At 41.3% G+C, this 12,500-nt stretch overlaps 1 protein-coding gene across 2 annotated transcripts in view; it reads left to right on the forward strand.

The window, feature by feature from the left end:
* The window catches only part of PDGFA (platelet derived growth factor subunit A), a 50,181-nt gene that overhangs the window by 10,122 nt on the left and 27,559 nt on the right, over window positions 1–12,500 (forward strand). For both annotated transcript variants that reach the window (XM_044660129.1, XM_044660133.1), the window contains exons 2-3: window positions 878–974; window positions 9,367–9,471. In XM_044660129.1, the coding sequence (XP_044516064.1) occupies window positions 878–974; window positions 9,367–9,471 (202 nt within the window). The remainder of the gene's footprint in view (window positions 1–877; window positions 975–9,366; window positions 9,472–12,500) is intronic.

Here is a 12,500-nt window from a genome sequence, read left to right on the forward strand (position 1 = left end):
GGCGTGGGGATGTGGTGCCGGTGCCGGGGGTGGGGGGTGCTATAGGAGAAAAGGTGGGGGTTGGGATTGGGAGGGGGCGTGGAAATGAGTAGCGGGTGGGGGTGGGGGAAATCTCTGAGGGTAAGATTCAGAATTCCAAGGCGAGAAACTTAAACTCGTCTTTAATAAAGTGTTAAAAAAAAATCCAACAACAAAAACTGCCTGTGGCTTTCAGTCTCCGATCCATGACGCATTTCAACTTGATCTTTCTAGATGTTAATTTCTCTATTTTAAACCCTAAACACACTGGATCCCCCCCCCCCCCACCCTTCAGCCCCCACTGGCCCTCTTGTAACTGATACCCCAGATCGGTGCAGCCAGAGCTGGGGCTTTTGTTCCACGTTGAGAAAGGGGGTGGGGGGTGTCTTTTTTAAAAATCTGCATGCTTAGGTGGATGGACCAATATGAGGGAGGGCCGGAAAGTCATTTTAGTAAGAGTGGGTTACTATACACCTCCAGCGTCCCCTACATCTCCCTTCTCTGTTGAAATAAGTCAGGGTTTAACCTGTGGTCTTAAGATTTGGAGGGGGCGTTCGGCCTGCACAACTGGTTGTTGGAATTACTAGGCTGTTTGTAAGGGCACTGTGCATATCCGCTACGTGAATTTTGATTTCTAAAAGTGGGCTTGGGCTGTGGGGAAGAACTGGAAGGGAAGGAGAGATAGATAAGTCCCCAGTACAGTCAGTCTGAAGAGTAATCCGCCTGGCCAGGAGGCTGCCACTGCCCAAATGCTGGCACACACACCCACGGGCCCCACTGCTTCTAGGAGCCACCCGCTTTGGCGAAGGCTTTTCTAGCCCGGCAGAGCACTGATTAGGTGTTTGGGTCTGATTCCCAGGAAGCCGAAATCCCCCGGGAGGTGATCGAGAGACTGGCTCACAGCGAGATTAACAGCATCCGCGACCTGCAGCGCCTCCTGGAGATAGATTCCGTAGGTAAATTAATTTCTCTTTTCCTTGCTTTGCCAGAAAAGGGGAGGGGGGAGGGAAGGTGGTGAGTGGGCGGGACGCACCCCCCCTCACCCCCCTCCAGCTGCGAACACGCGTGTGCTTGCTTATGGCAGGGACTGCATGGCTCTCCCCTGGGTCTCCCAACTGGAGTAAGGCAACTCAGACCGAAAGGTCAGAATCCAATTCCGGGAGCTATAAAAACATGCCGATGAGTCAGGAGTTTCTCCCCCAATCACTACTTTCTCTCCCAGGCTGCTTGGACTTCAGTGACTTGTCCGCCCAGGGCTCCTTCCTTAAAAGAAGGATTCTTTCTTCCTTTAAGGAAAATGCTGTCAGTGTCCATAGAAGTTCAATCAAATAGAAGGGAATTGATACTGGGTCTCCTGAAGGCTTGTCCTCTTCCTTCAGACCTCGGGAGTGAGGCTTTTTTTGGTGAAGGGATAAGGGGGAGGGTCAGAGCACTTGCGGGTGATTTCACTTGCCTGCCCCAATCCTGCGCAGGACTTCTAGAGGAACAGTATTGAGGAAATTGGCCGTCAAAACATGACCCCCCACGCTAGAACTGTAAACTTACGGGCACTCATTCAAAGGGCCAGAAGAGAGTAGTTTTCCCCTCCACTGGGTTTGCAAACAAGCTCCCAGAGATGAGATGCCTGCCAGTCAGCGACCTCTCTATGGAACAAATCACTGGTCGATTCCTATCGGTCGTACACCTTGTTTGTTGCTGCAATTCGAGGTGGGGTGGCCTGGGTGGTGGGGGAGGGGGTGCAGCCGCTGCGGCGGCGGTGGGGAGTAGTTACCCCTTGTTAAAGTGCTCTTTGTAATCACAGCAAGCTGTTGCCATATTACTGATTGTGGGTCTGGCCTTTGTGGTTTAAACAAATGCAGCTTTGTCCCTTTCTCTACCCCCCTTTTCTTAGCACATTTAAAAAGGCATGCAGCCACATCTGCTGTTTTTCGGGCTATTTTCAGATCTCCCTCCTTGCTTCTCTAGTCCATAGAATTCCTTAATTGTTATTGTTACTGTTGTTTGTAAGGCTTCACTTCTGAAAGTTGCAAGGAGTCCTGGGGAAAAGTTGCCCCTGCCTTAGGCGCTTTTCTATGGCCTTATCATCATTATTATTTTTTTTACCCTAGGGAGGAGAGAGAGAGAGAGGCTGGGGCTGGGGTGGGGTGGAGTTCTCCTTACCTTGATGGGGAGGGGTCTCTGTTACCTTGATCACCACGCTGGAACCTGGATCCTGCCTTAGCCATGAATTACTGAAGGATTGAACAAGCTAGTGCTTACTCAATCAATCCAGACTGAGTTTGGTCCAGAAATGTGGCTAAGCTAGTCTATATTATTATCCCTCAGGCTTTAAAAAAAGCCTCTTCCTTCTCAGACCCTCCAGAACATTATATAATAGGCTGTTCACCAGGCATCTTTGCTTTGGGGAATTTGGTCGTTCAGAATATTTTCTTCCTTACTGGGGGGGAAAAAGATGATTTCTGTTTCAGCCTCTCTTCGAAGCTAGAGGAAACTGATATATTTATGCATATATAGTGACAGATACTGGTCAGAAGACTGTAAGAGAGTGTGGATTGCAGAGTCTGTAGTACTGTATTTGAATTTATTCTGTTCCTGCAAACTATTCTGAGAACACTGAGGGAGGAAAAATAAGCATAATCATATGGTGCACTCATTTGGAAATTTGTACTTAATTATGGGAGTGGAGAGGCCTAAACTATTTCATTTCATGCCAAGACCATTTTTATAGTAAGAAAGATGACTTCTGGAGTTTCTTGACCCAGGAAATCCATTGGCTGATCCTTATGACTCCTGAAGTAGAATTTCTCATATCACTTAAAAGAGAAATTTAACCTGATTTTTCAATCCCTGATTTGTAACAAGTACTGAACTTCTTTGTCTTTGTTTCATTCAATTGAAATGGAGTCCCAGTTGGTATTTTGGTGTGGTACTTGATGTGTTTTTGGAGAGAAAGGGGACCACTGGGAGTTTGTATGACTTCGATTTCTCTCCACTAAAGGAAATTTTTGTTTTATTTTTTAAATTTTGGTGGGGGCGGACTACCAGTTTGGAGGAGAATCCAAGCAGCAAGGAAATAGACCATTCTCATTTCCCATTTGGACCATTCTTATTCTCCACCCCCACCATTAACACCTTTTAAAATCCTAAGCTCAGCCAGTTAAATTGATAGGTTTTGTATTGCTCTGTGGTGGCTAGCCTCACACCTGGAGGAGTAGGAATGAAGGATACTTTGAGGATCACCAAGTCTGCCCACCTGGGATCCTTTGTTATTATTTTTTTAAGTCTTCTCTGTATGCTACTGTATACAGTGAGGGGTGGGAGGATACCACATAGGCCTCGCCCTCTCTCTCAGATGATGGAGGATCTGGAAGTACTCTCTAATTTCTTAAGGTAGTATTTTGAATAGATTAATTTTGGGCCTTTCACCAGAGTCTAGCAAAAGATAACTAAGGGAAATCCCTTCTTTGTCTTAGTTTTGAGAAGTAAGCTTGATGCAAGAGAGTTATTTGGTTCTTGGAATATTGAGAAAGATATTTTGATTTTCCTTGCTCTGAATTGTTCATAGATTTAGTGCTGGAAGGGACCTTAATAGGCCTTTAAATTTAATTTAGATGGCCCTTATTTTACAGATTGGGAAACTGAGACCTAGGGAGATTTGGTGGCCAAAGTCACAGAAGTAATAACAAGAGACAGAATTTGAACCAAGGTCTTCTGTCCCTAAAACCACTGTTTCCATTGTATGATGTTGGCTCATGGCTTTGCCCCTCTAGAGCAACTTTCACAGAATCATGGGAGTTGGATTTGGAAAGGACCTTGTATATGTAGCTCCTTGACTTTTGCATTGGTAAAATGACTTGCCCAAGGCAATAAAATAACAGAGTTGACATTCAATCTTCTGAATAGAGTCTAAATCCAATGATTTTGGCATTATGTCAGTTTTTCATCCTGGGAAAGGATAGGATATTAGCAGGGGATCCTATTCTTTTAAGAGGGGGGACCCTGAGTCTAAGTGGTTATTGTTGCTGGGCAGTAAAGAACCAAGAGACCCATGCTTCAAGCAATAACTTAAAAGCAGTGCAGGTGATATGACAACTTTTGTGGATCTGGTTTAATCACAAAACTGTAGGAAATTTTCCAGAGGCCTTTTTAAAATTTTAAGTGAGTTGGGAGTTATGACAAGTACTGCCGACCTTGTGGGTAGATTATTCTTTTTTGTTTTTCATTTGATTCCAGCAGAGCTAGAACAGCCTAGAAGGGAATCCACAGGTAGCTTGGAAGTTGCTTTAGCAGTTCTGGTGTTGTGCCAGCTGCTTATTCACTGGGGGATTATGTGTGGGTTTATTCCTGCTGTTAAATTCATTTCAGCCAATAGTTTGAACTTCCTTCCTCACCAAAATATTTCACTGGAGGCTGATCAAAAAGGAGAAAAAAGAGATAAGGTGGGCACCAGAAAGGATTTTTCTCTCAAGAGCAATATTATTCAGCATTAATGGGACTCTAGCTTTAGTGACAGAAGGGACTTCATGGATTACCTAATTTAATCCCTCATTCTGCTGATGGGGAAACTGAGGCTCAGGGAAGTTATGACTTTCCCTGATGACCCAGTAAGTGTCTGGTACATTATTTGTACTTTGCAGTATGGAAAGTGGAGAGATGATTGCTGGCCCAGGTTTTGGGAAGACCTGAATTTAAATCAGACCTCAGATTCTTATTAGCTGTGTGATCCTAGGCGAGCCATTGAAACTCTTGTTATCATCAACTGTAAAATATGGAGAATAATAGCATGTACCTCCTTCACAGACGATCAAATGGAGTATTTGTGGAGTGCTTATCAAAGTGCCAGTCACATAGTAGGTATCATGCAAATGTTAGCTATCATTATGATTATAGCAATAAGATAAAAGTCCTTAGCATAATACCTGGCACAAAATAGGTACTCTATAAAAATGCTAGCTATTAATAATTATTATTATAGCAATAAGATAATATTTATAAAGGATTTAATATAGTGCCTGGCACAGAGTAGATGCTATTTACAAATACTAACTATTGATAACATTTTGTGAAGTGCTTAGCACAGTGCACAGCACCTGGCACTCGATAAATGCTTATTCCAGGGAGCGCACAGCACCTGGCACTCGATAAATGCTTATTCCTGGGTGGCTCAGTGGATAGAGACCAGGCCTTGAGATGAAAAGATCTTGCGTTGAAATGTGATTTCAGACACTTCTAGATGTGTGAACCCTGGGCAAGTCACTTAACCCCAATTACCTGGCCCTTAATGCTTGTCAGGGTCTGTATTGGAACCCATGCTTAGTTTCAGTTCTAAGACAGAAGGCAACTGTTTTTAAAAAAAATGCTTAGGGGGCAGCTGGGTAGCTCGGTGGATTGAGAGTCAGGCCTGGAGACGGGAGGTCCTGGGTTAGAATCTGGCCTCAGACACTTCCCAGCTGTGTGACCCTGGGCAAGTCACTTGACCCCCATTGCCCACCCTTACCAATCTTCCACCTATGAGACAATACACAGAAGTTAAGGGTTTAAAAACAAAAAAACAAAAACAAAAACAAAAATGCTTAGCCCTTCCTTCCCTTTCATTATTCCCAGTCTGGCACACAAGAGCTTAAACATGCTTCCAAAGTCACATAGGTAGAAGGTGGCAGAGCCTGGAAAACGAGCCTTCTTTGTCTATCAGGCCCCAGTGGGGCCTTTAAAAAAATCATCCTTTGTTCTAAATTTTTTGGAGGCTGGTCTATGGTTTTAGTTTTGGTTAGGTAAAGAACTGACCAGCAGCATTTGAGGTGAACTTTTGAGTGTGTTAACAGCATGTGAAAGTCATCAAACTCCAGCCTGTGGGAACTTTATTTATTTATTTAAAATATATAAATGAAAGTCTTGAATTTTTAGGACATGTTTGCTATGATTAATTAAACTGAACCTTATTATTGTTGCTGTCCCAGATCTGGGTTTTTCCCCAGTCAGATTGGCACCATTCCAGGGTGTCATGGTGAAAGTAATACAATAAATATCCCCATTTCAGCTCCATTAATGCACTGTCCTGGACTAATTGCTGGAGAATTTCTCCTCATCATCTCAATGTTGTTAGTACATTAATGCACAAAAGATTAAAGTGGAACCACTTGATTAACTGTCTTGAAAACAGTTTAAAAAGTGATTCAGAGGAGAGCTTTGCCTTACTGAAAGTTATCCTGACTGCTCTGTGCCCTATCCTGAAAGTTCATGTGGTTGAGTTGCTTCTCAGGGTCTGTGAGTCAAAGACAGCTTTTCCCTGGCTCAAAAAAAAGTAGGCATTGCTCTCTTTCTGTTAATGGGTGATGTTCCTGTTGGCCAGGGCTGGTGGCAGGTAAAAGCCATGCCATATTGGATGCATTTTCTGTCCTTCATAATTGAGAGAACTTTTTCTTCTTAGAGTCCTTTCTGATCTTGGAGGAGGTTGTGAAAAAAGGACTTTTTAATTTTTGTTTGCCCATGTTTATTGAAATTAGTAGAAAAAATTGAGGAAAAGCTTATTAAGGAAGTCGACAGCGGTACTAGGTGATATTGTGAGTTACGTTTGGCATTGGCCACCAAAGAAATGACCCATCTCTTAAGAAAAAAAATACTCAGTTGATTCGGTTGATGAGAAGTAACTTCGCGTCAATAGATTCAACATGAATTCTAATCTCATTGCTTTAGGTCTTTAAAAAACAATTCTGGCACTGTAAGTATAGGATTAAATAAATAAAACAGTGCTAAAATGAGTATTTTAGAGCTGTTTCCATGAACATTATACAAAAATCTATTTTCCACTCTTGCAAATGTCAAACTTGATTGAACTGGAAGGTACTGGAGGTGCTTATGCGATTGGCCAATGAAAAGTCACGGAATTTGAGGTTGATAAAAGGATCTTAGATTTCTTCTAAAACTTTTTATTTATTGAGGAAGAAATTGAGGCCCAGAGAAGGAAAATGGCACAAATAGGGCAGAGTTATGGTAGAACCGAAATCCTGGTTCTTGACTTTCTAGGTCCAGACTAACCCAGTGGTCATCATCTCCTTTTTACTCTTAATTTCTGCTTTAAAGATCTACAGGTTGGCCAAGATTCTCATTAAGTACCAATTCATGCCTCTTTTTTTGGATCTTCATGATCACGAAGCTGAACAAATCATAACTTTCTTAAAGAAGAAAAATGTCAATGATATCATTTCATGACTTCTTTTCCCCCAGGGCATGAGTTCCCAGTGAGATAACTATTCAGGTGTCTTATGACACTACCTTTTCATTTGCCGGAGGCTGAAGCTAGCAAGTTGTTACACAAGAGCACATAGTTGTATATTGTTCCGCTGCCTGAGTTGTGGGGGTGTGGTGCAGGTTCTTAAGGCAAATGGAGTATGAAACACTCAACTGCATGTGTGGCAGAAATTAAGGAAGTTCAAAAATTAATCCAGGGGGCAGCTAGGTGGCTTAGGAGATTGAGAGCTAGGTCTAGAGTCAGGAGGTTCCTGGGTTCAAATCTGCTCTCAGGCACTTCCTAGCTTTGTGATCCTGGGCAACACACTTAAACCGGCATTGCCTACCCCTTACCATTAATACACAGTATTGATTCTAAGATAGAAGGGTTTAAAGAACAAAAAAGTTAATTCAGAAGCCAGCATTCAGTGCAACTGAGATTTTTTTGGGATGCCACCCACTTGCATTTTTAAAAATACATTTCTTTTATCTTTGCAGGCATCAGTAAAACCTATAAAATATCCCTTTATGTCACAAAGGGCACTTTGATCCTTATATAGCATGCATAAGAGTTTTGCCAATTGAATCGAGCTGATTTCTACTGCTTTTGACTTGTTTTTTATTTTCATTTTCTTTGTATAGGTTCACAATTTTCAATTTGTTGATGTCTTTGAATATCACTTTCATTTTGAGATGTAGCTTTTCCCTTACCCTGCCCATCTCTTGGAACAAAGAATTAAGAAAAAAGAGCAATTCAGAAACTAACCACACATTAAACAAGTCCCAGAATATGTGCAACATTCTACGTTGATTTTCTCTGAAGTTTTTTTCTTCAGGTCAACTTGCTTTAAAACAAAACAAGGAAATGGTTTCATTTAATAGAACCCAATCACAGAGTAGTAATTAGGCTATGTTATTTTACTTTTTAATTTTAATTTTTTCATTTAAAATAAGATGTTCTGAGAGCCAGGCCTAGAGATGGGAGGTCCTAGGTTCAAATTTGGCCTCAGACACTTCCCAGCTGTGTGACCCTGGGCAAGTCACTTGACCCCCATTGCCTACTCCTACCACTCTTCTGCCTTGGAGCCAATACACAGTATTGGCTCCAAGACAGAAGGTAAGGGTTTAAAAAAAATAATAAAATAAAATAAGATGATCTTTAATACCCCTCAAAAGGTAAACAATCACCATTCAATTGCTACTATATCCATAGGGAGATATAATCAACAATTAGGCTATTTTATGATAAAACAAATGTCAGTCTTTTTGTCTTTGCTTTTGTTTTTTCTCATAACCCTCTAATCCATATGATTGGCTTATTTAGGGAACAAGAGAAGTCTAGATCCAGTTCAAGAGTCTGGTGTAGCTTCCCAATGCTCTTTCAAAGGTTAGGATACCCAATTAAGGATATTTTCAACAATGAGAGACAAAAAAGAAAACCCAAACTTCTTGATGCATTAGTAGTGGTTTCTAGAATGCCAGAGGAGAGAGTTTATAGAAAAATATTGCACCGTGGTGGCTTATATTATAGTATCATCTCTTATGGGATTGTTGTATTTTGGTTCTCTTGGCCCTTTGGCGAGGGGACTTGTGTAGGGGCCACATACTCATCTCCATATGTCACTTACCGGCTCACTTAGAAGACCCCTCTAGGCAGTGTATTGAGAAATTAGAAAGAGATCAAAAGAAATTTTCCCCCCATGGAGTTCCCACACATAGCTCCTTCTTGGATATTGGGTAGGCCAAGTCTTCTTTTTGTTATTTACCAAGAGCTGTCATAAGCTGGATTAGATCTACTGAGATTTCTTTTGTCCTCTGGGCAAATAAGTTGGATCATTACGGCATCCATTTTTCAGTCTCTGCAAGTCATATTTGCAGATATCCATCGATCATCTTGTTGATTATTGTCCCCTGCCCTTGACGCTGTGCTCCTGATTGCATCCACTGGGAGCTGACCGTGGTCATTCATAGGATGCCAGGTGGAGTCCTGGAGCCAAGAGGCTCAATTAGAAACCTAGCTGCCTATACCACATGTGCTGCTTTTAGTTCAGTCCATGGTCACTGAGGGATGAAGGGTTCCTTGTTCAAACCGGTCACTTTTCCTTTCTTCTTTCTCCTTAGGATACGAGGATGTTTCAGAGACAAACCTGAAAGCGCATATGGTTCATGCTCCCAAACATGTGCAGGAAAAGCGTCCTGTACCCATTAGAAGAAAAAGAAGTATTGGTAAGAAACCACAAGGACTTTGTTTCCCCCCCCCCAATAGTAAAATAGCAACTAATATAGCAATATGGGGTGTCCCACAAGTTTTGGCACTGTTTTAAGCTTTAGTAGATTAAATGAATTTAGGTTGCTTTTGAAACTTAAAATGACCTTAAGACTTCTGGGATAGTCTATATAAAGTTGACAAAGAAATATAAAATGGGTGTGGGCCTAATGGATAGTTTATTGATAAAAGGGATAGAATTAAAACAGAGGTAGGCAATAGAATGAAAAAGAAAGCACATTGAATCTGGGGATCCAGAATACCTTGTATTCTAAAGGTGAAGTAGAAAGAACAGGGGGTTTGGAGTCTGTGATTTAATTTGTAATCCTAATTGCTTGTGTGACTTTGAGATTAAGTGATACAGTGGATAAAGCCTTAGACTTGGAATCAGGAAGACCTGAGTTCAAATCCAGCCTCAAACACTTTATTAGCTATGCAAATTATTTAATCCTGTTTGCCTCAGTTTCTTCAACTGTAAAGGGAGGGAGATGATACCACCTACCTCCCAGGGGTGTTTGAGGCTCAAATGAGATAATATTTGTAAATGCTTAACACAATACCTTGCACATAGTAGGTATTCTTTAAATGCTTATTACCTTCTTGGATAAATCAGTTTAATCTCACTAGGCCTCAGTTTTCTCATCTGTCAAATTTTTGAAGGTTTTAGTAGATGACTTCCCAAAGTCCCTTTCAGCTGTAAATCTTATTCTAGAATCTTGTCTGGACCATGAACTTTGTGACCAGGACAGATTAGAAAGGAGACTATGGGCTTTGATGTGCCAGTTTCCAAGGTGGTCTTCCTGCTTTAACTTTCTATGATTTAATGAAAATTCTCCATTTGTTTTTGTGGGTTCCTCCCTCCTCAACCACAGCTTTTCTCACTGCTACAGTGCTTTGGTGAACAATGAGTCCAAGACAGATGAGCGTGAATAAATTCTTTAAGTGCCTCATCTTGTTGCAGCATGTTGGAGAGTAGACCTCAGTTGGAAAATGTGGTTGTATGTAATTTTCAATTCATAACATGGAGCACACAGAGTGCTTACAGCTATTAGCTTCAGAACAGTAGGGTACACAGTAGTACAGACTCTGGAAAAGTGGGCAACTTGCCTTTTTTTCTGCATTTCCTTCCAATCATATCTTTTCCAAAATGTAGCTTGAATGGCTGGCTGTGGGGGCTTTTATCAGCTCGTTGTCATTGTGCAAGAAAACGGCACAAATTTCCGGGACATTTATTTTCATACTATTTTTTTTTCTAAGTTGTGGGTGTCTGGCTACATTTAGAAAATGCCAGCTGTTTCAGAAAGTGTGTGTATATGAGGTGTTGGCTTCTCTCTTTGTTGGTAACCCTTTCCGAGGGGTTTGGGATAGGTAGCACAGGGGACTTATTTACAATCAGAATCTTGTGCTTCATGCCTGTATGATGAACTCGGTTTGTGGGGCTGCCCCCTGCTTCTTGGGCTGTGTCAAAGATGCCACACAGGCAGTATTCCTTTCTAGACCGCCCTGAAGAATGAAGTCTACCACTTGCTCTCTTATATCTATGAAATCGATTCTGGATTGGGTGCCTTTGGTCTAGGGATGGAAGACTTTGGGGACTTTTTGAGAAGCCTGATTGGACACAGATGTGAAATGCCCAGGATAGACTTCAAGGACCTCAGTGGCTCTCAATGAGCATCTTTGATGTATCACTTATATAGGGATAATTAAATTTCCCTCTGGAAAAAAAATCCAAGTGTGAGGATTTACATTTAGCCCTATTTAACTTTAGCTAATTAAAAATTCAATGGCCCCAGCCAGTTAGAGATGTTTTTGAATTATTGCTCTGACATGTTTGATAAACATACCATCTAAGTCCTTGGGGCCAAGCACACAGATGGATCCCTGGGACATTCCACTGGATCGTTCCTTACAAATTGGCGTGAACTACTAGTGACTATTACTTGAATCTTGTCATTCAACCAGTTCTGAAGCTATCTAATTATACGGTTTAGCCCATGTCTCTATTTAGGTGCATGCTTCACTTGATTCTGTAGGTATGCCCTGGGAAAACATGCATGCAAGTTTTTGTAATGGAATCATTTAGAATTAGACTAGGAATCTCGCCTATATTAATTATTATTTCACCTATATAAATTATCTAACCTATATAAACGATTAGCTAATCAGGCAGCATGTATTTTTTTTAAACCCTTACCTTTCACCTTAGAATCAGTACTGGTTCTAAGGAAGAAGAGTGGTAAAGGTCTAGGCAATGGAGGTTAAGTGACTTGCCTAGGACCACACAGCGAGGAAGTGTCTGAGGCTGGATTTGAACCCAGGACCTCCGGTCTCTAGGTCTGGCTCTCAATTCAATGAGCTACTTTCCCAGTGTGTATTGTTAATATGGATTAGATGCCCAGCTCTGAGTTAGGCCCTTTGGAAGGATATGATAAGACTTGGAATAAAAAACTTAATACTAAATTATTTAATAAATATATATAGAAATATTTAATAAAAAACTTAATACTTAAACTTTAACTCAGTGCCCTCATAATTGAGCTGGGGATGCAAGGTAATATATGAAATAGTCAAAAATGGAAATAAAAATACAATGATACTGAGAAGGCTGAAACCTAGCAGGCAGGACAAGGGAACTCATTTACCTCTCAAGGGAATCCAGTGAATCAACATGGAAGTCATAGATTTAGAGTAGGTAGGGACCTTCAAGGTGATCTGTCTTAACTTAATTGCCTTGTTTTATAGCCAAGGATGCTAAGTTTCATTGGGGGGAAGTGACTTGTCCAAGTTTACACAGTCAATGGAAGAGTCAGAATTTAAATCAAATATTCTCTTGGCTCCCAGTCCTATCCTCTTTCTAAGGAACCATATTGCCTTTTCATTTTCTGAATGAACAATTCATCTTTTATCCTTACATCAGAATTGATATTTGGGCTTTACTTAATGTAAGCTATACCTGTAACACGAGTGTCTTGCCTCTAAAATCGTGGGG

The sequence above is a fragment of the Gracilinanus agilis genome, chromosome 1, assembly GCF_016433145.1.
Source record: "Gracilinanus agilis isolate LMUSP501 chromosome 1, AgileGrace, whole genome shotgun sequence".
Taxonomy (NCBI): Eukaryota; Metazoa; Chordata; class Mammalia; order Didelphimorphia; family Didelphidae; genus Gracilinanus; species Gracilinanus agilis.